Below are 27,797 nucleotides of genomic sequence, written 5' to 3' on the forward strand. Positions count from 1 at the left end.
AAAGGTTTGTGCTGCACCTAGTGTGTGTGTGCAGCCTCTGAGTGAGGAAGTGGGACCAGTGAGGAGCAATGCTTCATGCTCTGAGCATCTCCGGTGCCCAGAAATGAACAGCATCAATGACGCTTGCCCCGGCAGCTGTAGGCATACCCAGACACCTCCCAGTGCATCACAGTCTGAGCTGGGCCTGAGCCATGTCGTGCTGGGCAATGTGGCATTGGCTCTGTTTCCCATGACCAGGACAAGAGTGCACTCTGAGCTGCAGGCTGCTCCTTTTGTGTTTAATAATAAGAAGAAAATAGCATTCACCAAGCCAGCATGATGTTGGTGAAATGAGGAAGAACAAACGTGGAGGAAAATAATAACAATAATGAAAATAAACGTAGGAAGTACCGGAAATAAAAGGGAGTCTTGCATGTTGCCTTTTTGTACTATAGAAATGGGGGGTGTGACTGAATATCCAAACCACCTCCGCCACAGAGATGCCACCCAATCGCTGTGTGTGTGCTTTGCAGAGCTCCTCCCCTCTCCTTCTGGCTGAGCGGAGACCTTTAGAGAAACTGCCTGTTCTGGATCATGCAGACTGTAACATATAAAAGCTGTTAGCAGCTCCTGTGGCCAGAAAGCTTCACAACCAGCAGGGTTTTGTTCTTTGGGGGTTTGTAATAAGAGACACTCCTTCACAAAGGTTCATATCACCACATAGGAGAGTGCTATATATACTGGGAGAACAATAGACTGTATTTTTTTTTGATATTATCCAGAGGTAAGCCATTTAGCTCAATAAGCTTGCTTTGCATGCACTTTTAACAATGCTCATCACATTTTGCTGTAGTTATGATCTGAATGCAATTTCTAAGATGTTTTCATGCTTTATATGTGTTCTTTTGCCTACTAGTTTATCTGTGCCACAGGATGTCAAAACAACGCATGCATAAAGGACAGGCATAACCTGGGATGTATTTTTTTTGTTTTCAGAGCATAACATTCTGTGAGGTTTCTTGCAGTCTCCAAATTTAAGATTTATAGTGTGGGTTATGGACTGATCTGGTGTGCTACCACTGTCACTCTTTCAGGAGCACTACTAGCTCTGATCATGTAATTCAGGGTATAATGATATTTCATCTGCTGTGTTCATAGTAAGAGGATATTATCATTTAATGATAATATGGTAAGTGAAAATTGCTCAGAAATATGTGTTCTGACTGGATTGTTTTTGTAATTGAGCTGACAGAATCATTTTTCAGACCACAGCCTGTCAATTCACTTTGTCTTGCTAACCGGATGTTCAGAATCACATCTTTGACATCTTCTCTTCTACAGATCTGTTCCCTACTGCCCTGACTTAAAGCAGAGTACCTCTGTGTCCTTTCTCCTCTGGTCCCAAAATGACAGCAATCACTGCAATCAGTTGTGCTTTCTTATTTTCCATTCTCTGTGAAACAAGTACATTAGTGTTACCCAACTCCACTGACCTACTCCTGTCAAACAATAATTTCACTGACATTGAGACGGCTTTGGCAGCTCATCTGGACTCTGCAAAAATTCCCAAAGCCAGGCGGAAGCGCTACATTTCACAGAATGACATGATTGCCATTCTTGATTATCATAATCAAGTCAGAGGCAAAGTCTTCCCACCTGCTTCCAACATGGAATATATGGTAAGTGAACTTAATTTACCTCATAGTAAAACAAACTGTAAGCCTGTGATTTTGTTTTCTTAAGTTGTGGGGATTTAATTAGGCAGACAAAATATTTTTAACTCTTATTGCTTAATAAAACATTATTTTTTTACATCTTTTAGAGTTGTACTAAAGTATCTAAATACCAAACTTTGAACCTTTTACGAGCCCTGTTGATTTGCCAATTCCATGAGTAGTTCCAGTGAAACTGCTGGGACCCCAAGTAATGAAGTTGTGATTTAACTGCTAGTTGGCCTGAAGTGGCATAGGATCATAGTGTACATGATCATAACATGTGATCACATGTGCCTAAAGTGCTAACCATTAGCAGTCCCATTGTTTTTGTGGAGTAAATTGAAAGTCATTGTCCTGATGTATGCCAAAAAATATAGTTAATATTTCTAATTTATTTCACAAATAGTACTTTCAGACACAATATGGTAAAACTGCATTTGTAAAGCAATTCATTTGATGCACTGTGTGTATCATGCTCATGGTTTTTACTTAGTGCATATTGTTCACCTAATGTTCTTATTTTTTCTCCATCAAATACAATGCTTATTTTAGATGCTTTTCTACTATGCAGGATTGCAATGTGTTTGAATGTTATGTTTGTAGCAGACACCTTTTCACCTTATTGGCAAATACTCATTATGTGAATTGTGTGTTCCTGCAGGTATGATAGAAGTTACTCATTCTCCATGATTTCATACTTGGCACTAATAGCTAAAGCAGCATGTTTGCTGTTTCGTGTTCCAACTTTGAATGTGTGCATGTGAAGCTCTAATGTTAAACGTAGGTTGGCCAAGCAAAAAATATTTTACTTTCACAGCTAAGACAAGTTGTGTCAGCATCATAATATCTGCTTAAAGTCACAAAGCATCTCAGATGATGACAGTTAACAGTTTTGAGAAAACACAACACCATCAGCATGACATAAAAATGGGATAATAGTAATAACTTCTCCTTTTTAGCAGCTAATGATTAACAATTTGGACATCTCTCTATCACAGATGTTACCTAAATCTGGATTTGATCATTTAATTTCTTAGCACATCCCAACAACGCCTCAAAATGCTGAATGCATTCAAAACATTGCAGGATGAAGTCCTATAGCCATACCATAGTCTGAGTTTGAAGTTTGTGAAGTGGAAAGGTCAGAGACAGAAAAAATAGAGAGGTCAGAAGTCAAGCTCAGTCATCATTTTTATTGCTGAGCTCTCCACTGACGTTTCCTTTGATTCTGCATAAATAAACTTTGTTGTAATGTCTGAGGGAATGGCAGCCTACCATGTCTTTCCTTGGCTTGTGTGTTTTAGAAATGTGCTCCTGCAGTTTGCTTAAGTGAAGCCAGCACCCTGTTGTATTCCCAAAAGTTTTGTGAGTGCAGTGTTCTTAGCCTGCTCAGTAAAAAAAAGACTTCATAGAGAAAATCTTCTTTGATTAAATCTACATTTATTTCACTCATGTGCTAAAACTGCCAAGGTTTCACATATATTTGTTGTGTGTTCTGCTGCAGCTTTCCTCTGCAATGGTACTGTGTGAGGTTTGATACAGAATCAAGACTGGGGCCATGCTATTTACAAAGTACGCATTACTTTTTTTCCTTGCTATTCTTACTATTGCTTTTACCAGTACCACCCAGCCATGGGACATGCCTGTGTTTCTATCATCATCAGCCCCATCAATAGGTCAAGGTCAAGGTCTAAGGCTTTCTTTCACCTTTGTTTTCCCAGTTTGAAAATAGTTTGTTCTTTCATGCAGCAGAATTCAGAGTACCACATCAATTTACTTAGGTAATGCTCTAGAATGCAACTCCAGCTTGAATCTCCAAGTGGAAGGTAATCTCTTGGCTACTAATTATATTTCAGCAGAATTAACCAATCCATGTCTGATTTATGTAATGTTACAGGAAAAAAAAAAAAAAAAAAAAAAAAAGAAACCCGTTGAGCAACATCACACATAGGTGTGACAGCAACCTCAATTTAACTTCTTAAGTCTCCGTCTAATTATGTGTATGGCACAGCATCTGCTTTGTATTATGTGAACATAAGATTACTGCTGTTATATATAAATGAGACTGTGCCATTCAGTATGCATTTCCAGAAACAACAGGCATATTGCCATTACCAGCAGACAGTATGCACAGTGCTGAAAGACTGTTACGGAGTGTGTGTTCTTGTTCTGAACACTATGGAAAAGTGCAGTGATAGTGATGAAGGTGGCCTTTTCCCATTAGCGGTATGGTTTAGTGGAGGACTTGTTAGTGTTAGGTCAGAGGTTGGACTTGATGATCTTGAGGTCTCTTCCAACCTAGACAATTATGCGATTCTCTGATATAAGTATCTATAGGTGCATTAGATTGTGGAAACCTCTTGTAAGTGTGATGAAGTAGAGATGGCCTACGCATGAAGTAGAGATGGCCTAAGCAGTTCAGAAACACACGCACACAAAAATATTTTCAATTCTATTCTCTGTCCACAGTCCTACTGAATCATGTTTTGTTCTGTTTTCCTAATTCTGTTAGGATCTCTTTTCATGAATGTCTGTCACATTCTTACCTCTATAAAAATCTGTTTTATTTTCTTCTTCACTGGTAAGAGCTTAGGGTTTAGCAATATGGGTTGGTTCTTTAATCTGTACCTGTTGTCTTGAAACTTTGTGTGCTTAGGACTTTTGATGAGAGGTCACAAAAAATGTCAAACAATGCACACATTAGGCAAGGAAGGTTCATCTGAACACTGCAATATTAGAAATGGGGAGCATTTTACCTCCTTCTGGGAGAGGTGGGAGTTAGTGCTGCTCCATCCTACTGTTGTATGCAGTCTCTGAAGTAGACAGATGGGGTGTCAAAAGCAACGATGGGAAGCATTGTTCAATTGTTAGTCCATAGAGAAAGAAACTGCATGTTTTATGCACTGTGGGTCAATAAGACTTTGGGTAACCTTTCTCTTGGGATGTTATTACTCTATGAGTCATACTCCCTTTTTTTTTTTTTTTTTTTTTTTTTTTCCTGGTGCTGGTAGTGCTGATGCCTTTGATTTGAAGTTTTTCTGCAAGTACAAGTCTAGACTTAGTGAGTGTGGAAAGGAAAGCAAATGAAAAAGGAAACAAGAACTTCCAAACCTATAATGCAGAAATAATGTCCTCTGCTTTTAATTTGGGTCTTTTTATATCCTTTATTCCTTTTCATCCAAAACTGTCATTCTGAAGCCTTCACTTGTGCCCTAAAAGCTGATGCCATACCTGCAGAATAAAGGATGACATAATACTTTTGATCTGGTGGAGGCTGGGTCATGTGAGGTTCTGCAAAGATGAGTCCTGAGCCCAGTACTGATCAACGCAGTAATTAATAGACTGGCAGTAGCATGTCAAAAGTATAAAAGATGGGACAAGATTATACACTCAAAAACATGAAGCTAGATGTTTGTGGAATGCTGCCTGAAGAGCAGAGAAATGTTCTAGATAGACTTGAGCCTATTAATGTATGGAAGACGGTCTGATAGAGTTTCAATTCCTTTTTGTTCAGTGATTGCATAAGTTCTTTTATATTTAGGGAAACATGGCCTTCAGTGAATGTGTCACTTTTTAGGACTCAAAGTACTAACAGATTCCCAGACTAGCATGAAATCAATTAGCTTGGATATCCAGAAGTAGCTTCATGGCAACACAACAGAAGAGAGTTTCTCATGAGCTGGTGGCAGAGGAGTTGAAAGGAATGGAGAATCTTAGCTAACTCATCTTCTACTGAATTCCATGTGAAGGAATGTGATAAGATGGACAAAATAAATCAACAGTTGCTCTAAAATAAAAGTAATTGTGTTCCAAAAGAAACTCCTATAGTGTGGGCTAAGGCAAAATCACAAAGGAAATCTGTTCACTCTGTAATGCCCAGGGGTGGCCTTTTTTTTTGCTAAGTGATGAATATGGAGACTGCTTTGTGTCCACAAAGGTCTGCAGGCAATATGCAAGGTCAGTTCAGAGAAGGAAGAAAATAGTCTACTTAGTGGTCACAGATATAAATAACTTCAATCCTGTTTCATTCCTGAATGTGAAAGTCTTCATAAAATTTTCTTGCTGTCAAGGTGATCTTAAAAATGTTTTTTGAATATGCTACAGGTTCTGGGTAAGAAAAACAAAAAATAAAATGTTTTCTAACTACTTCACATTTTCCAAAGTCCTATTTAATACCTGAAAGCCATATGAACATGGAAAAAGTGAGTTAGTGTGTTTTTCACTCCAATGCAAGAGTATTTCTGATAAATAAACTTCTCAACTTGTTTACCTATTTTTGCTGTTGTCAGTTTGGTTTCTTACAAACCAGTCTAAATCTTGGAGGACGTTTTGTACTTGAGTTGTTTGCCCTGGCTCATCTACATTGTCCCACTGAAATCATCCATGCCTGTAAGGACTACATGACTAGTTTCTTCAAGATTTATGTCTATTGAGTTGGATAGGATCTCTTAATTCATATAGTTTATCCCCACCCAGTTGCAGGACTTCCTTCTGCATTAAGTACATATGGTTTTCATCTTGTCTGCTCCTGAACACATATAGTGATGCTGTCTCAGTCACATCTCTTGGCAAATATTTTACCTTAGGAATAGAAATGATTTCCAAATGTCTAACCTAAATACTTCCTTCCAAAACTCAGATAATTAATCTTTATATTCACTTTAACTGTCCAGTAGAACTTCTCTCCTTGTTTCATTTCAAACATTATTTTTCATATATTTACTGCCAGTTTTCTTGGAATGAATTAAGTTGCATTAGTAATGTATGTATATAATGGTACCGTAATTTCCATGTGCATGTCTTATAATATTTCTGCATATTGGAGCCAATTACTGTTGCATTCTATTTAGAGCTTCTTTATTAGATAAGGGAACAGCAGTGTCAAACCAGGTTAGACATGTATTTAACTACGCATGTTTAAAGTACCATAATACAATGAAGAATTAACCCTAGATCTACTTTTTCCATTGAATAGATCTGTTCCCTTAAATCCTATATACACAGTGAAGGCTGAAATGAGCCAAGGCATAAAGATCTTAATCTGGTTTTCATCATGCTAGAGCACAAAGTAAATCTAAGTATACTCCACTGAGTCTTCTAGGAGGAAAGATATCAAGGAGCTTGGAGCTTCTCCAGTGTAATTCACCTTTCCCAGTTGGCCATAGCTTTTAGATTGCTCTGTGCTGGTGATTCACAAGTGAGGTGAATGCAAGTGGTGTATAATGATGAAATATATTGTCTGGCTCCAGTTTTTCCTTCTTACCACTTGTATTTATGTTTAGACAGCTGAGTATGTCCCTTCCATCTGGTGCCACAATGCACCAACAGGAGTGTCTGAAGATAATGAATGTCACGAATATGATTCCTCTCAGGAAATTAAAAGAAAGCAGAAAGCATTGAACTGATCTCTATGGTTATAGTTTGAGGTTTCTGTCTGCATGCCAACTTTGAAAGGAGGCAGTCATTTTACAGCATACCCAGCCTTTTATCCCAGCAAAGGCAAAACATGGTATCTGAAAGTAAGCTGAAAGAAGACGAGTAGATGGAGTTACTTTCTCTTAATTTTGTCAGAGTAGAGTTACCTAGCTTTCCTTTATCCATCAGGTGCATTTATCCACTTACCTATTTCCTACTGCACCACTCTCAATAATGGAATACTGTACTACTATTAGTGGCTATCAGTGAGATACAGGATGCTGCCCATTCTTCTAGCAGAATTTCAACTACAAACCTCTAGGAACCACATTCAGTATCAGTAACTAAACTGGTGTTTAGGGTGAAGACAAAGTTGATGCTAGCTCTGTGAGGTATAAAAGACACAAGTTATTTTCAGTAAGAATGACAGAAAGACCTGCTTAGGAGACGAAAAGAAAAGACCTTTCCTGGAAAGTACTTCTTGAAAAATCTGAAGAACTTCCCCAGAAATTATATTGTTGATAAATACTATGATAAGGAATGACTGTGTTGAATATGTTTTGCTATGAGACCTCCTTTCCAATGTTTTGTATGTATTTTAAAACACCCATCACTTGATGATATTTTAAAACAGAATATTTACATTATTTAAATTTAGTGTTAGCAGAAAGCCTTCTAGGAGTTTAAGCAAACAAAAAACAACTTGGTAAAGTCTCTGATAGAAAAGCAGCCTGCCCAGGGCCCTCAGAATTAGACATTCCTTTATTATTAAATGTAGCACCTCTTGAACTTTTTGGCTGAAAACAGAGACAGGGCATTTTTCACAAGAATCTCAATCCAAAGTACACAGCACTTTGCTTCATACATGAATGGAGAAGATAGTAACCTTAAACTTCTCAACATTTTTATCCTCTTTCTGTATCTGTAAAGAAGATCTGAAAAAGAGAATAGACTATCCAAGTCTATGGAAAAGTGTCTCCTAAAAGCAAAGCAAAGACTGTCAAACCCAAGATAACCACTTGCTTTAGGATGGAGAGAACCATCAGCACAGGCACCTAGACCTGCAAATGCATCTGCAGGTACCCTGTGACAGGGTCTGAGGTCTATTTTAACTGAACTGAAAGTGAACTGTTTTTCCATCTCCATCTGTACAGTGTTATCTGTTAATCTGTATAAAGATAAACCAATCTTAAATTGAGATGCCTTCTTATGAGAATAAAGAACTATTGTTCTTGCTCTTTATCCTGAAGAAAGAAGAAGCTGTGTTTTCTTTTATGTCATGCTGCTATATCTTTCAGTTAAAGCTACTTTGAAAAGAATAAGTATTTTCTTTGAAAACTTTTAAAGAAATTAAGAACATTTCTGTTTTAGTGAAAAACTTCAGTGGTTAGTAATAAAAAAGTAAAAAATGTAGATTATTTCCGTATAGAAGAGAAACAAAACACTACACTATGAAACAAATATTTTTTCTATTCACATGATGTGGTTTAGATAAAAGGCAATTTGCACAGATGATATTTAAATTGATAAAGGTCAGAGACCTTACTCTTCAGACTTATGACAAATTGTCAGGGCAACACGGAGCTAGATGAAGTTTGGTCCTTTTTGTTACCAGTTCTGTGATAAGCTCTTGCCAACCAAAACATGCCTTGCAGTAGGTTAGGAAAGCACTAAATATTTTAAGATATGTAGCTCTGATATTTAACTTTTCCAAAAGCTAAACAAATAATAGCATATCAGGGAAGCTTATTGTTATTAAATTTGACAGCCTACCAATTCTCTTTGTTTCTTATTGCTTAAAAGCCTGGTGTCAAACATGATAAGAAATGTGGACAAGCTTTAGAAGAAACAAATTGAGTATTAGCAATGGTCAAGCTTCAAATAATAGGAGTTTGAATTTGCACCAAATAGACAACCAGAAATAGAAACTTCTATAAAATACAGACTTGAAATTGTCTTGAATTTTCATAAGAAAAGAATTTCTGGCAATGAGTTTTCTTGGACATCTGTTTGGTGATGCCCTAAGTTCTGTAAGTTAGACCTTCTAATACTGAGCCCTTCAAAAGTGTGAATCAGATGTTTGGAGGTTTGTTTATATGAAAGTAAATTGACTATAAACCATTGCACAATTTTACTTTGAGTTGCAGTGGAGTATTGGACAAGCAGCTTGATGTATTAACTGTGTTAATACAATCTGCAAAAAAAAGTACAGAACCGCAATTCCCATCAAGACTTTTTCTCTAGGGGACAGACTTTGGGAATTTTCTGTGTAAAGTTCTAATTAGTACCTAATACGGTACCCATTTATTACCTAATGGGGAAGGATGTGTACATGCAGTAGGCACCAATTATAGTATGCACAGTAAAATGTCTAACAGGTGGCAGTTGAGAGCAAAAATTATTTGTATTCTTAGAGAGAGAGAGAGCGCCTGGAGTCCAAATGATCTCAGAGACCAAATAAATACATAAAGTTTGCCAAATCTGTCTATAAATTCCAATGACCTCATATGTTTCCATCACAGTATGTATTGAAAAAAGTGAAGGCAAAAAGACGAGGCTCTTTCAGTGACTCTAGAAAAAGCAAGCAGGTAGAAGGGCTGGTGGGTAGTTTTATTAAGCTTTGTAATTTAGGGTAGTGGATGTGGTGGGGGGTCCTACAGAAAATCCCTGAACCTTAAAAAGCTACAGGTTCAACTATACAAAAGAGAAGGGAAGAAGCTGTTCAAGGGACTCCTGCATGCCCTGCATGCTTCTGTGGGATTTCTGAGAACTGGCCACCACACGTGTGAGCATTATGGCCGGTGCAAGTATGTACAGATGAATAACGTATGAGGACAAGACCTGCATATTGGGGGTAGCAGCCTACATCTGCTAATTAACTCTGGAACTTGAACTAGCAGCTGTGGAGTGCAGCTGCACAGAGGGGCTGGAAATGTTGGATTTCATCTTTCAGCATCCCAATTTTTTTCTCATAGGTCGAAACTGTTTTAATTGAGGTTTTCTTCTTTCCTACTCTTTGCCATTCTGAAAATAAGTGTGGCTGATCTTCAGCTGGACCAACAAGGAAAAGAACAGGGTTAATAGAGAATAAAATCAGAAGTCTGATATAGAAAGGTTAATTTTTTGGTCACTGCTAGAAGAAGGTCCTACTGGCCACCTTCTGAGGTAGATAGGAACTACTGTGGATTTGTTTGTGCTATTGGTACCAAACAGAAATCTGAAGATACTAGTATGAGTAAACATATATTAATGACAAATAAGATGACAAAACTGACAAATTGCCACTTTATATTATTATTACTGCAAAATGTAACTTAATGTAGTATCTGGAGCTTGTCACTCCAGATGGACAGCTGGTGGCAGCAGGTTAAGGGGTGAGACACAGCACGCTTGTTTAATATTAAGGTCAGCAGCCCTTGACTGCTGGGTGCCCTGGAGGATTCTTGAGAGGATTGTGAGTGACTGAGAGGTGTGTGTTTTGCTTAAAATACTTGCTTTGCCACTGAGAAATTAGTAGAATATTACCCCAGCTGATATGTCATTAAAAACAAACAAACACAACAAAGTCCAATGTAAAGTACTGAGGACTGCTACTAGTATTTAATATTTCAAGCAATGCCCCTTGTGCAGGTGAGGGGAGCTTCTGTGGTACTGGCAAAGATGAGTCAGGGAAGTTTAAGGATTGTGATGACAGCAGAAGAATGGAAGTATGGTTCTGCATTGTCCGAATACTTTAAAATGATCTTTAGAAGACCCTCTGTTCGCCCAGGTTGAAAATATATCTTTATTTCCCAGTGAATGCATCTCTTCTAGCTATACAATATGCCTGCTGGCAATCTGAAGGAAGCAGTGCTCCTACATCTTAGTTTTTTCCATGTTATCTGTGGGACACTGAAGGCAGTAAACTTGAATGCTTGTTTACACAGATATCCACAAGGAAAGAGAAACACTTTAATACAGCGTATTACTAAATATTCTGCTCACTTTTTGTCTAGATCACAAAGTCTTGTGATCCATTGCCATGAGTAATGATTTCAGGATATTTGCAGAGAAGGAGAGAATTAAATTTGCTTTGGTAATGGTGTCTCTTATACAGCAAGGAGTGTATAAGGGTATTGCCACATTAAATCAGATCAAGATATTTTTCCTGGTATTTTCTTTTGTCACTGGAAATCTGCACTGTGAAGGGAAGGTATATGTTTGCCCTGAAAAGAAAACAGATAATTTTTGGTTCTGAAAATCAGGAAATCAAGAAAAGTTAAATGAAAATGTTTCAGCTTTCTCATGGAAAGTCGTCTTTACCTAAATGGTCAACCACATCTCAATAATGCTTGCATTATGAAGAAATGGACTACCAAGGGATAGACTGATTTTTTTCTCACTCTACATTTTCCAGGAGTAACAGATCCTAAATCTTTCTGCTTCCTAATTCTTAACTTACACAACTTTCAAATGGATATCATTCCAGATGAATGTATCAGTCATACGTTCTCAGGTGTGGCCTCTCTAGGGGGGGCAAATAAAAATTAAGTCTTTAATTTACCTTTTTAGCTCTAAACATATTACTGTTTTATGTATCTGTTTTACTTGGAAGCTATTTCACTGCTTGAATCAGATTTTTTTTTGTCTACCTGTAAGGAAATTGAAATAAACATTTTATCTGTGCGTATTTTATTTTTACACTTGAAGTGGTGAGTCATTAGAAAAAGGTGATGTGAAATTATTCTTAGGGCTTGCAAATGGAATATAGTGTTGACAGATATTACTGGTGGCTTTGGAAGAATGCATTAATTGCTTTATGAGGAAAAAAAAAACACAACATACCACATCAACAACAAAAAAACAGACCATGTCTTACAGATTTTACCAGTCAGATAACAAATTTGAGGATAAGTACTGGCAACATTGAAAGTGAAAATCATGATTTTGTTTTTATTATTTTTCTTTGATAGTATGTTGAAGAGTTGCAAGAGAAACAGGCACACATATTCATATTTATATAGTGAGAATGGTTTTTGTTTGTTTGCTTTTTTTTTTCTTTTTTTTTTTTTTCCGTTTTTTTTTTTTCTCTCCTATTGAAAACCTATGAAATGTTGAGATCCTTATTTTTCAAATGAGGAGATGATATCTTGCAGAAATAGGAAACAAGTAACTAGTATATTCTGCTATATATAAAAGCAATTTATGAGTATAACAGTTTTACCTTTGCAGGGGTAGGTATTGTCAGTTTATCAAAAGAAAAGCATCTGTCAAGGGTCAATGTGATTTTCAAGACATTTGTCCTTTCCTTTTTTGACTTAGCTAGCCATAGTTTGCATGACCTAAAACATCCCAGAACTCATTTGCAGCACTCAAAATATGAGAGAAGGCCTTGGCAGGGGAAGGAAACCCTCTCTGTCTTTTTTTATCAAAATATTTAAAATGTTCTCTCTAAAGCAATAAGAAACCTCGAGGTGTGTGATCAGGAAATTGAAGTAATAGTAATACATTGCCACTGTTCTGTTTGAGCTTTTCAGACAATTTAGAAAATTAGGATCTTTCATTAAACGTACTTTCATAATGTAGTATGTTTCTGGTTCTTCGAGCTATGGAAAATCTCTCAGAATATCACCTGACATAGCCTTTTCTCCAGGTGTTGGCAGTCCTTTGGTTGGCCAAGCTGAACTCTCAGAGAGAAAGATCACATCCTAGAGTTCTGTGGGCTGCAAGCTGACATCTCACAAAGGCAACTTGAAGCCCAATGTTTTAATATTGGTTCCTGGCAGAAATGTTGTGTGGCTTATATTTGGACCACCTCACTGAGGTTAATCAAGGAAAAAGCAGTTGTATAATGAGCTCTACTGATATGCACAGGTCCTGAGTCAGACCTTACACAAGAGAAAGTTTTGCTGACCTGTATGGAATTACATAGTACAGATACTATGAAGCCAGACTACAAGGACTCCAACCTATTGTACAGCAAAACTGAGTGGTGCACCATGGAAAGATAAAGTCCATAAAGGAAGATTTGGCATTAATTATTTTGCCTATAAACAGTTGTACCTATAGTATACACACACACACACACACACGTGCGTTGGTAAAGTTACAGATCAGAAATGACACAATCCCTTAATACCTTCAAAAGGCTGAGGCTCGATTTCACTGTCACTGAAAGTGAGCTCCAGAAACTGACAATGATGCCTTGAGTCCCTACTCTGTTTCAGACAGTATAGTTTAAATAATGGATATATGACTTCGTTTATCCATCATTCACAAATGTTCTCAGAAAAGTTTGCATATACAAGATGTGGTAATAAATGTTGCTGTAGTGCATTTAAAACTAGAAATAAGAAACTACAAATAAGACAGTAAACAATGAAGGTTAGTGTTCATTCTTGAAAAAAATACCACAGGGTAAATGTAGCCAGCATAGTGGTATATTCTCAGTAATTCAGCAGTCTGTTAGAAGGTTTGCAATAAGAACAAGTGAGGCAGAATAAGAAAGCTCCATTTAATCTGTTTCATGTAGACTTACTCAATGTGTTCTACTTACAGATAAAATAGTGAAGTTTCTGTGTGAAATAATCTGCTACTTTCAGCTTTAGCTCCCCCTCTGTATCAGGATTTGCCCCATAAGACATGTATTAATCAGGGTCAAAAGAGAAAACTATTGCATTTGAACTATAGATATTAGGAGTACAGTTATGACCACAGTGAGAAAGAGTGGAAGAATTTTGTTTCTAAGTTCAGTTCATAGTTACAGTGGTTATATATACCATTCTTCAAATTAAAGCATAGCTATCAATGTGGAAAGGGAACAGCCAGTTTTTCTTCTACAAATGTTTTGAAAAGGTCTTTGTAATACTGTAGTTGCTTCTATTTTTTTTTTCCATTGTAATGCTTCTTCAACTTCATGATCATTTTATTACCTAAGAGGACAGTGGTGATTAGGACCTTATGGTAATAAAAGATAACCCAGCAAAGAACAAAAGGACATCTCCCTCCCCTCTACATATGTAAGAGTGACAATGACAGCAAACAACTACAGAAAGAGAGAAAGGTGTGAGGGCACCGTGACCCACTTTACTAGGTTTTCTTTGAGAAAGGAAGCTTCCTTTGCGGTCTTTGAGAAATTTCATTTAATATTAAAAGATTACATTTTATTCTCCATTGCTTATTATAGATTATTGGAATAACGAAATTTATTTGACTATTTGTTTACAGAGTGGGGAAAACGATAACCTTGGGTTAAAGTCTAGCCTCACTGACAAAATTCCCACTGACTTTATTAATGCTTAGATCACATGCTGTATGAGTGCACAGAACACCCTACAACAACCTCATAGAACCTCGGAAAAGAGCTTTCTTGGTGTGGAAATGCTCTGTATAAAAGCACTAGCCTCTTCCCTATATTCGGTCCATTTGACAATTTTCAAGTGAAATGTAGTTTTGAACTGTAGTTTTTCAGGGAGACAGAGCAGTGTAGAGAGCACAGTCAGACAGCTTTCTAGGAAAATAATCATTGGCAGAAGAAAGAAAAATAAATTGGCCAAAGGATGTTGACTTCGAGTTGCCAGTGGAAATGTGATGAGACACTTTAACTCTATCACAGCTTAGTTAGATCCAGCTAGGATCCTCTCCAGGTGGAGGAGATTTCCAAGATCGACCGAATCAATGGTCTGGAGAGTTCAGGAGGGATCTTTATATTGTGTGGCAGGAAGACAATTGCTTTCCCAACCATTAATGACCTAGCAAACAAAGGTTTGCTATCCCTGAGGAGAGAATGAGCAAAGTTTGGCACTGTGAGCCTGCATGATTAGTATGAGGATGAGTCACATCCTCAGATCTTGACCCACTCTGCATGCAAATCTTTTTCCTTTTTCCTTTTCCTTTTTGCAATTTTTTGTTCATATCAGGCGGATTTCTCTGACATATTTAATAGAAAGCCTGTATTGGCCATCATTACACAGTTTAAAATTTTATTTATTAGATCTTTTTAAACATTTGTTTATTGTTTAAAATTCAGCTAGCTTTTTAATTTCTTCTCACACTGAAACTGCCCCTCTGTCTTTCGAGTTACTTCAGTTTCTCTTTTTAGGATATTTCCATATATCCCGTTTCTTTGTGTATAACAGTTAAGCCTTACATGTTCAAAAAGCCATAAATCCATTTGCCGCATTGTCCTACATGCCCAAAATGGGACCAAACTGAGATAAAAATTAATACAAGTGTTGACTCAGGATCAGACTTCTTTTGAAAGGGGAGAACTAGCAGTGCAGTCTCTCGCAGTTTAGAAAGTTTAGATTATAGATCATTATAAGATAATTTTTATCTGATTCACTATCATTTTTTTTCTGCCTCAGCCTATATTTGCCTTTACTTGTGCAGAGGATCTAGAGGTAGTCCTAAATGTACTGAGATCACTTTTCTGAGAGAGAGAGGGAGGAGGAAAAAAAAAAAAAAGTTTTTGGTGAAGTGTTTTGTTCTCTCCCATGAAATCCAAATGATTTGCCTAGTAGAAGGGGACTCCATAAAAGGGAAATTCACCAGCCTGTTAATGAAGGAGTGGAGGTAATTAAAAGAAGCTGCTGCTGATACTCCCTCTTTCCTCTCTCTCCCTCCCCCTTTATTCCTTATTCAGTGATTATATTTTCTCTTTCTCTTTCATGTTGGCCAAAAATGTCATATGTTCAGAGAATGGTTGAGATTGAGTAGATAACGGCAAGAAGAGTGAAATATATATATATATCGCAGTAATGTTTACCTGCCAAACCCATGATTTTTAAATGAGTTTGAAACAACCCCCTATAACTTTCCCAGTCTAATGCTGCAAATGATTTCTGAGAACCAGAAAATGAAGCTAAAGAGAAAGAAAGTGGATTACCAATGTTCTCACTGTTCAAGGGGGAAGAATGCCCAGTTTTTAGAGGGTATTAAGGGTGAAAACCTAATCCAGTCTTCACAGTTCTTTTAAACAGCTAACATACTACTTTGCAAGGCAATTCAGTATGCAAAAATATGCTGGGTGAAAAGCAGGAGCTTGGTGCTATTTGTGCAAATACAGTACACATTCAAATTATTGTGGGACTGCAGCCAGGTCACTTGGGAGCAAGCACACAAACCTCATGTTCAGCCTCCTGGCAGAGAGCACACATGCCAGAGGCATGATTAATCTCAGCAAAGGAGAGTGTTTATGGGGTGTCACTGTACTGGCTGAGCTGCCCGTTATGGATGCACACCAGGCAGCTGTGTTTGGACCCACATGCTGGGTTCATATGCTTCTCCATTCCCCTGGGCCTGGGCAGCTCCAAGCATCGTCTGTGGCCCTGGCCTCTCAAGCACACTTCCCATGCACACTTTTATGCTAGTGCCTACTGTTGCCTCCTCTTTTAGCCCTCTTTTTGGGACCACTGTTAAACCACAGAGATTATAAAGGGTTATTTTTATGCTGTCTGCATTCAGCTATTTGGCTTAACAGCAGAGATAGAAATCAGGACAAATATCTGTACAGTTTTCTTCCTCTTGGACACTGGAGCATTCTCTGGGTTATGGACAGTGCCAAAGCAGCTCCAGGTCCCTTTCTTTTGTATGGTAGCGCGCCAGCTTAGCCTTCTTTACCTAAGGTATAGATATATCTCCTCCATGAAAATCCTCTGAGAAACTCCCTTCATTTTTCAGAGGTGAAGTCAAAGCTCTCTCTGGCTCAAAGACTATTCCTTCTTAGTATGCTTCTTCCTAACTCTTCTGTTTTGTCCTTTTTACTGGTGATTTTCTCTGACTTCAGTCTGGGATCTTTCATGATCAAAATGTAAAGCAAATCTCTCCTTTAACCACCATTATCTTACTTTCCCTAAGGTGATTCAACTTGAAGATCATTTGTGCTAAGGGTTCATGTTGATCTGTGTTGCACTTCTTCAGCTTTAATCTAGGAAGTACCTCACCCACTCCATATTAGGAAAAGCTTTGTTGAATGATTATGGCAATTCCATAAAATTTACTAAAGTTTGTTCTGTTCATTTAGAGAAATGTCACAAACTACCAGGCAGAGTCAGGGACGTAAATTAATGTCCAAGTTCATGATCTGTGGTCAGCTCATTCGCTCTGAGATTTTTGGGGAACTTAAAACTGTGAAATCAGTGTTTTGGAAATCTGTATTAGCACATAGTACAGAAAATATTTGTGTTGTGGGCCACCTTATCCTTTGATAAGTTTATTTCTGACTTTGCTTCTTATTTCATACCTCACAGAACATACTCTTTATTTCATAACCAGTTGAGATTTATGAGTTTAGCTTTGTGTATAAAAAGATGTAATGGGCCGGGTAAGCATTTTTACCATATTTTGTTCCTTCTTTTCTACCTGTAATTCACTAAAACTCTCCTGCACCAAAACAGTCCAAACGGAGTATTCAAAATTCATGTCTAATTCCAGGATCTAGAGCTTACTTGGGTATCACTTAAACACTTAGATATTTATGCATGGTAGGATATTCTTCATCTGGAGCTCCAGTGGTGCAGCAGGTTCTACTGATGATAACTGTGTTATTGCTGAGGCCAGCCTATTTGTTGTGGAAAAAACAGCAGTTACACATAAGCATGTAAGCGAACAGGCAAAGTATATAAAGGAGACAGTGTTACTGTCATGTTTTTACCACTGGAGTAGAACATAAAAAGTTGAAACAGGTCTTCTTACCGAACTGCTATCTTTTTATTTCAGTCAGGTAGCAGTGTCAGCTCGAACACAGAACAAAGTAGTGAAACTCATACTGCACCTGGAAACTACCCATAGTCTTTGTTTTTATGGTATCTCTTTTCTTGACCTTGTGGCCTCAAATATGAAAAGCTGCCACACACACTCTCACTGGCTATAGATATTCCTGAGATCCTATTTCAAAAATGTTGGGGTTTTGCAGGGTATGTAATATCTGTGCTGAACTTTTCTTCCCTAAGTGCCTGTACTTCTCTTTAACCTTCTGAGTTCTATCCAATGTTTCACTCCCCTCCACACATGGATCTCATAAATTCAGGAGGGAAAATGGCAGGTGAATGCCTGCTCCAGATAAAAAGGAGAGATATGAATACCTGCCTTCCTCTGATGATATAGGCAGGGATTCTGCCCAGCTTTAGGGCAAATGCTGTTGCTGTTACTGTGCTGACCCATGATTTTCTGGATTCAGGAGGTCTTTGCCTAGGTTATAAATCTGTTTTTTCTTAAGTATGTTTTTGACTTAAGATATCTGTTATATTCTTTCACCATGATTGCTTTTTTTTTTCTTTTTTTTCTGCATACTACTGCCTACTGGTACTTTATTTTGTCAGGTTTGGGATGAAACTCTGGCCAAATCTGCAGAGGCTTGGGCTGCTACTTGCATTTGGGACCATGGACCTTCCTACTTACTGAGATTCTTGGGCCAGAACCTGTCTGTAAGAACTGGAAGGTAAGCAAATCCTACAAAATAGTTATTTTGTTACCCTTTGTAAAGCCTTTGGGATTCAGATCTTAAACTGATACAAGACTCATCCAGTATTACAGCAATAATTGATATCCATCTATAATTCACAGAGATTTTTCACTTGGGTTGGGTATTGGCTTAATACTATGCTCCTAATGATGTTTTGAGAAATGTACTTTTAGGTGACTTGCATCATGGGGATTGGCAGCAGAAAGTTCCAAAGTAGCTTAATCTGAAATGACATATTTTTCTTTCTGCCTTTTAAATAAACATAGGTATCGATCTATTCTCCAGCTGGTAAAGCCATGGTACGATGAGGTGAAGGATTATGCTTTCCCTTATCCTCAGGATTGCAACCCCAGGTGTCCCATGCGATGCTATGGACCCATGTGCACCCATTACACACAGGTTACATAAATTACATTCTTCTATTCAAAATGTACTGTCCAAAGATGGACTTTTCTGTGATGTATTTATAGCTTTCTGTCATATAAATGTATATATAATACATATATATTTCTTTTCAATTTGGACTTCACCAATAATGAATATTTATTCAGATGGTTTGGGCCACTTCCAACCGTATAGGCTGTGCAATCCACACATGCCACAATATGAACGTCTGGGGATCTGTTTGGCGACGAGCTGTTTACTTGGTATGCAACTATGCCCCAAAGTGAGTTACTTTCTTTTAATATTGTTTATTTTTATACTGCATGCATGTTTGGGTACTCTCATAGGACTGCTTATTCATTTTTCTGCAGCCTGATCTCTATTTATGCTTTTTTTCTGCAGACTGCTCATTCATTATAACATCACATTTGAACATGTTGCAAATGCATGGCTTTGGTATACAAAGAGAAAAAAGAGAGAAAAAAATAACCTGATGTGCACAGAACAAAAGAAAAAAAACAGTTATTTTTTATGATTATTACTGTCACTATTCTCCTTGTCCTCTTCGTATGTGTTTGCTTAGCTTTACTTTTAATTCCTCTTTTCTTCACTTTGTTGCATGCTGCTATATGAGCTAGACTTCCTCAGGTAAGCTACAGGACTGTATATCAAGCTGTTGATTTACTGTGAACCCACATTTTTGCCCACAGGACACCTTTGCTTATAACCATGCTGCATAAGGGCAGCCCTAGCACAGATTTTTCTATAAAGCTCAGTGTCTACAAATCTCATCTTACCTTTCAAATTTGGGTCCATCAAAGTATCTGTCATAGTCACCTGTGGATGACCCCTATTGTGAGATAGCTGTGATAGTCTGTGTTAGGTTGAAATGAAGAAATTATTTTTTTCCCCAGTGTTCACTAGACATCAACTCAAGCGCATGTCTGGGTGCAGAATGAATCACTAAAGTATGGATCGGGGAGAGCTTCAATTTAAGGTTTGGTTTGGACCAGTGCTTCAAAAGCAACATGGACAGTGTAAATGAATGGTCTCTCTGACTGTATAATAGGCAGAGACATAGTTCTGTATAGAAGGCTATAGAAGTTCTGTATAATTAACTGAGCATGTTTTCCATAAAATTTTGGTCCAGGCACAGGTCCATTTGTGGTAAAGAATATGCATGAATATGTCATTATTCTAGCTGATACAAGAGTAAAAGAAGTTTTAAAGATTTTGCAAATTAAAAGAAGATAGGATTTACTAAGAAAACTGGCTTGAAAAAAATGGCCCTTTTCCTTTGGAAATCAATATCTCTTTGTTCTTTTCTCTTTAATATATACTATAAAAGGATGTTAAGAAATGAAGATGAGGGTTATCAGGCAACAAAAACTGAACTGAAATCAAAGTTTATAAGAGAAACACAGATACTATTTTTTGTACCACTCAATTTGGAAAAACAAAAATAAAATCTTCCTAGGATAAATCTCTCGTGTTAAGAAACAGCAAAAAAATGGTTTCAAGCATTAGGCATTACTGAAAATTGGTACATTGTTTATCTATCAGGTAGCAATTAAAGACATTTTATATTTTTGCAGCCTAAAAATCCATGTTTCTCAAAAGGCAAACCAAAACCTGGAGTTACAATCTTCTTCTCTGGAGGAGATTTTTCAGTATTTATTTGTTTCTTAGGTTGTAGAATCAGGGTTTTGACATAGACTTCTTGCACAGTCGCAAGAAAGAGTACTAAGTGGACTTCCCTGGTTTAAGGTTATATTCCTAAGAGTTAATTAAAATTCAGTTAAGGACACTGAGTTTAGAGACCTGGAGCATACATTCTGAAGTCTTTCTCAGTCAATAAAGGCTGCATCTGTCTGAGTAACACAGAACATCAGAAGCTTCTCTAAAGGAGAAGGAGATGTTATTATTACCTACTTGAGTTATTAAGATTGGAATTTTATAAAGATTTGGGGTTTAAAACTCCAATAACTTTCACTAATACCACGTTGTAATGCTGAAAAAATACATATGCTTCAGAAATCAGGAGAAAAAAAGAAAGGTTAAGGAGGATAATTATAAAATTTACAAAGACCCTGCACCTGGTTAACTAGAATGGACTCACAGAAGTCAGCCATGTGTTGTATTGAAAGTGAAGCAGAAATCAGCTTTCAGCAAACTCTTCCTGGATTTCCGTATCTGTTATCAAACTAAATATATTTCCTGAGCACTCAGTCTGCTGTACCCATTTGGAAGAGAAGTAGAAACGAGCAAATTATTTGAGAGATTCCTGCTTTCTTCTAAGGCACAATCCAAACCAGGGCTTTTGATCCAGTGTTATTGTCTGGGAGGTGGGGGGATGAGAAAATGTTGCTTAAATAATTTTGTTACACACTGGTATATCACGTCCCATGCAAACTAGAGGAAAGATCTCTCATGAGTGAGACATAATGTTTAAATGGAAATCTAATTTTAACTTTTTGCCTACCTCACTTTAAAAGCCTGGGGATTTATATAAGCACCTAAAAGTCTGAAAATGTTTTTCAGGCATTTCTAGATCTTCCAGTTACCTCTAAGTCTGGACCACTCTCCAGACTTCTATTCTTTTTCCCCAGGGCTCTGTCACAAACTCTAGAGATCTATTCACCAGGTGGGAGCCCTCCACCTCCCATTAATACCTGAGGCCCCTACAAGTGCCCCAATATAGTTCTTTTTAATATAGTACTGTATTAATACTTGTCATCTTTTTTTTTTTTTTTTTTTTTTTTTTTTTGAACTGTGAATTCAGAGCTTCACAATGTGGACCCAAGGCAATGAAACCTGATAGTCACTGCAGACATATAAAGGATATGGAATGAACCACTGTCCTGGGATTACATGGTCATTCTTCTACTGCTTTTTGGGGGGGGGATCAGTATATTATTTTTCCATCAGTAACCTACAGAAATATATGTTTTCAGTAATGGAGCATTTGTAGGATATCATGCAAAACATTCACTTTAATCACTCAAAACATGTGCTGTTAATGAATATTTTTTCTTCCTCTCTCAAATTGCTAAGGATTTTGTTTCCTTTCTTATTTTCAGGGGGAATTGGATTGGAGAAGCACCATATAAAGTAGGAGTGCCGTGTTCTGCTTGCCCTCCAAGCTATGGAGGCTCTTGTACCAACAACCTTTGTTTCCCAGGAGTAACATCAAATTACTTATATTGGTTTAAATAAGTTAATGTTTACATTATTTAAAAACAAAACAAACAAAAAAACCATGGATGAGTAACAAGAAGCTTGTATATTGAATTTTGCACATGTTATATAGAGAGAGATCCTGTAATAATACTCTGATGTTTTCTTTTTGTATTCTTTTGTATAATTAGCTTTCAAAGTATAGTATAATTTGTTTTAAACCCTTTGGGATTTATGACTCACGTTAACCTGTTTAGATGAACATTTTGTAACGGTGGGCAAACTAATTTTCACCTTAGCAAATGTAGCTTCCTGAAGATAGGTTCCGTTAAAAGCACGTTGAAAGGTACTGTCAACTTATACTTAAAATATAATGTCCTTTTAAAAAAAATAGGTCTAGAAAGAGAAGGGTCATTGTTTAATACTGTGCTTTAAAAATGGAGTGTGACATGCAAAGAAACAATTTGTCCTCACATTACCAATGGTTCTTCCCATTTACACCTGTGCTTTCATCTGCAGTGTCAATGGGACTCTGAGCAGAGGAAAACATATGTGCAAGAGAAACTGCAGGATATTACCTACCTCATGCACAACATTAATTCATTTATAGTGTTTCAAGAGTTCAGCACACGGCTGCTGCTATCATCATGATGCCTGTGTGCGGACAGGAAAAGTAGAATAAGAAACCACACTGGCCAAGAGGCAGTAGCTGTTAACTCACATGCGTAATCTTACCTAGGTAGAAAGCTACATCACTATATATATACTGGTGTAATCAGTAGAGACAAACTTTATATTCCCGTGTTTTTGAACATTACATTCACAATGGTATAAATGTGCTTTGCTGCAGTTTTTCCTGTACAGGAAGGAAAATAAATATATTTCTACAAAGCAGTCTATATCAATACATGACATCCAAACTAAGCCTTTTACACTATTATCTCACCAGTATATATGCTAATCCCCTGACTGAAACTCATCCAGGTAAAACTTTAAGATGAAAAATGTAGACAAAATGTAGACAATAGGATTTCCAAATAAAATATTAAAAATTAATTAAGTGACCTTAAAATTTCATACAGATTTGTGATAAATATTTCAAATTTCTAAAGCAATTGGCAGTGCCCTTTAAAATATGTTTTGCTATTTCCTGAAAATATCTGTATGAATTATTACAAAACAAATTATTCACACCATTTCTATAAAAAACTGAACATCTTTTGGGTGCTTACTATAATCTATAGCATACACCCATAAAGAGGGCATACGTTTCAAGCTAGACTACTATACAGGTAGTTCTCTTGAAAAAGAGATTGTAAAAAGGAGGAAATCCAATGTCTACCACAACTAGTATGCCATTGAAACAGCCCAGAGTCTTGGCTTTATATTACATGGTGGAATGTACTCCACTTTAAGTATATATGTTTACTGTGCTTGCACTGCTACATTTAGACCTCTGAAATTTACAAACTTTGAAAAGTAATATTGAGGAGAGCAAGCAGAACAACAGAGGATAATTCCACTGGTGCTATGTGTCTTTAAGTCACTAATTAAGACCTTTTGAAGGTGTTTGAGACAGTCTTTTACCAGAATATGAAATATCATATTGGTGCTAAAACAAGCAAACAAACAAACAAAAAAACAAACACAAAGATGCCAGACCCTCTCCATCTGTCCATAATATGATCCCTCAGAGAATGCCAGCAACTGATCTGTGGCTCTTCAGACTTCTGATTAATGACACTCCTGCATTTGACAGGACCATAAACAGAGAATTATATTGTCTTAGTATGTGTCCATGTTTTAAAAGGACAACACTTGTAATATTCTACTTTTATCCTAAAAATTATAATATGTATGATTTTCTTTGTGGTTTCAAACGGACCTGGACTTAGCCAATGCTCAGTGAAACGCTTTGGCTGAGTAAAATCCAGTACTGTTTTGAGAGTGAAACACAATCTCTTTGTGTCATTTACATACACACTGAAAGAATTCAGTGTGTAACTAGTCCTCAGCTAGCACAGCTTTTGACAAAGATTCATGGAACAGATACATTTTTATTCCACATAAGAATTCTTCCCCAGAGTTAAAGACAGTACAGTTAGAACAGTGCACCTTGACATTTTCTTGTATTTATTATATATATATATATATATACAAGATAGGAAGCAGAGCATAAACAAAAGTTCAGGTTAAGCCATGGAACCTACAGCAGTAGGTCTATTGAGAAATGACTATGCACTTTGGAACTTACAACTTATATGTTGTACGGTACACTTTCCAAACAGGACTAGACGTTGTAAATTAATTTATAATTCTGTAATTCAACTGAAATTATTATAACGGGTATATATGTTATTGTATCTGTTATTTTTTAACTTGCTACAAATACCTTGAGTTTGTGGAATATTTTGTTTTCTGTGGATATAGAAAACTTCACTTTTAACAAATAGGTACACAGGTATTTCACAACATCCTGTAATGGTGCTAGGCATTAACTATTGTAATCACACTGTAACTAACAGCAGCAAAAAATTATCTGGGTATAAGCTATTCCTTATGAGCAGCTCCTGATAAAACCAGCCACAAGCACTCAAGCATTAGATGAATATTTTTAATTGAATGGAGACAATTACAGCAAATCAGAAATTTGATTACCACACAAGATGTTTCTTTCCACTGTATTTAATTATTAGTTTACTAAAGGCCTTTCTATATTGCCTATCTGAATCTCCCCACTTTTGATCTTATTTTTCTTTTGGGTTGGATAATGACAACGACAGCGAATACCTACTTTGCTTGCCAGTGTCAGGGCTGCCTGATTGTTTGTCTGACGCAAAGTGCTGCTGGAACAGAAGTACTGAAATGTGCTGAAAACTTCAGATGTCTTCAGCAGTATGTCTTCTCTGATACATGTTGATTAAAGTTCTTGATGAGTTCAAGGTTATGCTGAAGCAAACTACCCCCGGTTTCTATTCTTATAGCCTTAAATATTTGTAGTAATTCTTTCTGAGGTGATAAGTGTGCCTTTCTAGTGTGCCTTTAAAGAAATCCTGGCTGTCAAAGAAATTAGCTCAGACTTTTGTTCCATTCTAAATATAAAATTATGAAAGTATACACAGACTAGAATAAAGCTAAAAATATTCATGGTCAAAATACTGTGAGAGGTATAAGAGTAATAATGAAGTAGTTGTCATGAACTATTGAGTGCAACTGTTTATATGATAATATCTGCTTGTGATTTTTTTCTCTTTTTTTGCTTCATTTAAACATTTCAGATGATGGGTAGCAATTGACACATTTTGGTGCTAACCTATTTGTTCTGGTGCTGAAGTTATACACTATTTTTGTGGAAGAGGAGTTTTACTTCCAATATTACTGTATACACTCCAGGGTTTTTGAGATCTTTTCCAGCTAAGCATATAATGCTTTCAAAGTACATTTTTATGGTTTATTCAGGCTCTAATGAGAGTTTTATTTGCAGCAGAGAAGAAAATGTATTCCTGTTCAAAACAAAACCAAACATCATCCTCCCCTCATCACAACAGCGAGGTGCCTGTGGAAAAAAATATGTGGAGAGTAAGACCTCTGAGAGCTATGATCTCAAACTGATGCTGAGCAGATCTGAGTGATCCCAAATCCTCTCTCTGGAGTAATAAATGACTTCAGAAAATCCAAGCTTGACCTTGCACACTTAGTCTTGAGAAGCTGTGTGTTCCTCTTCTCTGAGATCAGTTTGTTCCACTCTGAATTTGAGATGAGCTGGACCAGGCCTCAGTGAAGACCACAGGAGAGTTGATATAACCTTTATAGGGCTGAGAAAATTGGATTGGACTTGAAGTTCCCTACCAACATGGGGAAATGCCACAGTAATCTGAATGAGGAAACCTTCCAGAGCAAAGGTGCTCTATAACATAGCCAGGATCTAATAGAAAGAAATATATCCATATCCATACCTTATAGGTAAATGGATAGATAGGTAGATAGGTATATGTATTTATAGATTGCCTGTGAGGATCTGGTTGCAAGCATGGATGCCCTCTTGTGGTTAAGAATGCTAATACATATTTAGATTTGACTTCCAAAAGTTTTTTTTTTTTTTTTTAAAGAAATAGATATAAATTTTGTTAATTTTCTTTAAAGTTTCTTTAAAGTTTATGGCCTTGATTTTAAAGATACGTGACTTAGTCTATCTTATCATTATCTTTGAGAAAAGTGGTCCATCACAAAAATCCTCCATTTCTTAGTTTTATGTCATTTGTAAATACAGAACTAAATCAAAATTGTATTGGCTGTTGCTTATCTACCATACAAAGTTCTAAAAGTAAGAGGTAAGACAGCTATTCAGATGTCAGATGAATTTTTGATTACATTACTTCAGATTCAGCAGTTCTCAAAAAGTAGGGGGTGGAAGTCTCCTTACTTAGATAATACATTCTAATGATGCCTAATAAAGTATGGATTTTAAAGGTCCAAATTACACTTGCAATTTGCCCATTATTGGGCAAAGATTTCAAGATTTTTTTGTTTTCAAGATTTTTTTTTTTCTTCTGGAATAAAATGATATCACAGAATTTGAGCACACAGCATATTTATGGTGCTTTTTAAAATAGAGAATTCTTAGGCTCTAAGAAGAGCATGAAATTACTAAATTACTGTCAATAGCAAACTGAAATAACAGTAACCTTCTCAAACTGCTTTATTTCAATAGAAAATAAATTGAAAAAGCAATAAAAGGAATAACATATCTGATTAATTCAACATAGAAAAAAATATCATTACTAATGATAGCTTCAAGATTTTCTTGCTGACCTTCAGTTGCTGAGTTTGTCTCAGGATATATTTATTTTCTGTTAGAGAAGAATCTTTTGCTCATATTATAAGGCAATGCATTCTAATGCATTTATGTAAGTTAATGGAGCAGGCATAAACTTTAGGTAGTTGCCCCACTCTGCTGAGCTCCTCCAGGTGTGAAGTGTGAAGTGTGAAGTGTGAGAAAACCAGACTGAAATGGTTTCAATTCAGTATCATCTTCTTGTCTTCTGCCAAAGAGAAAATTAAGAGTGAAAAAGAATTTTTTATTCCTGCAGCTTTTGGCATCTTATAAATAAATAAATAAATAAATAAATTCTTTTAATACCCCTCATACTGACAATCCCTATAAATTATGCTTAGGTTGTTTTGGACGGCAGGAGAATAGAAGGGCTGTCCCTCAGCTTATATGTTTAACTCACTACAGCAATTCTTTTTCAAATCACTCATCTGTTTATCATTTTACAAACTCATTAGAGCTTCAGTACATCATAAGTGAGAAATCATCTTAGATATGTTATTTAAGGTAAAAAAACCTATTCTTCAAGAGTGAGTGGTAATTTTGGAAGGTACTAGCTCTGAGGAGTTAAACATCTTGTTTCATGTAGGGTGCTCCTAAGTAATTAACGGTGCTTAAAAGCAGGGTTCATTTAAAAAACAAACCATTTACAGTTGCTTTTCTACTTCTATATGCTTTGCAGTAAGGAAGGAAGATTTTTCTGAGAACTGAATGTGCTGGGGATTGGAAAATAATTACATTTTTAAGCTTTCTATGTGAACCCAAGCTTCCCCCCCCCCCAAAAAAAAAAAAAAAAAAAAGTATTTATACAGTGAAATGTCCTTTCAACCCCTCTCATATATCTTCAACATTT

At 36.7% G+C, this 27,797-nt stretch overlaps 1 protein-coding gene across 2 annotated transcripts; it reads left to right on the top strand.

Annotated features, from left to right (window-relative positions):
- Positions 1–547: 547 nt before the first annotated feature.
- PI15 (peptidase inhibitor 15) lies at positions 548–27,797 on the top strand. 2 transcript variants are annotated; one of them, XM_084507902.1, is made up of 7 exons: positions 548–763; positions 1,321–1,658; positions 18,410–18,528; positions 18,819–18,951; positions 19,104–19,219; positions 21,719–21,810; positions 22,017–22,072. In XM_084507902.1, the coding sequence occupies exons 2-6, from the start codon at positions 1,386–1,388 to the stop codon at positions 21,786–21,788; spliced, it is 711 nt and encodes a 236-aa protein (XP_084364028.1). In that variant the 5' UTR covers positions 548–763; positions 1,321–1,385; the 3' UTR covers positions 21,789–21,810; positions 22,017–22,072. The 2 variants fall into 2 exon arrangements, with proteins under 2 accessions (XP_084364028.1, XP_084364027.1); XM_084507901.1 differs by lacking the exon at positions 21,719–21,810 and having other exon boundaries at positions 22,017–27,797.

The sequence above is a fragment of the Aythya ferina genome (assembly GCF_964211825.1).
Source record: "Aythya ferina genome assembly, chromosome: 2".
NCBI lineage: Eukaryota > Metazoa > Chordata > Aves > Anseriformes > Anatidae > Aythya > Aythya ferina.

Coding starts and splice junctions, on each gene's coding strand:
- PI15 (XM_084507901.1), top strand. CDS start 1,386: ATGACAGCAATCACTGCAATCAGTTGTGCTTTCTTATTTTCCATTCTC. Junction 1,659..18,409: donor CTTCCAACATGGAATATATG/GTAAGTGAACTT, acceptor TTATTTTGTCAG/GTTTGGGATGAAACTCTGGC. Junction 18,952..19,103: donor TGTGCACCCATTACACACAG/GTTACATAAATT, acceptor ATATTTATTCAG/ATGGTTTGGGCCACTTCCAA.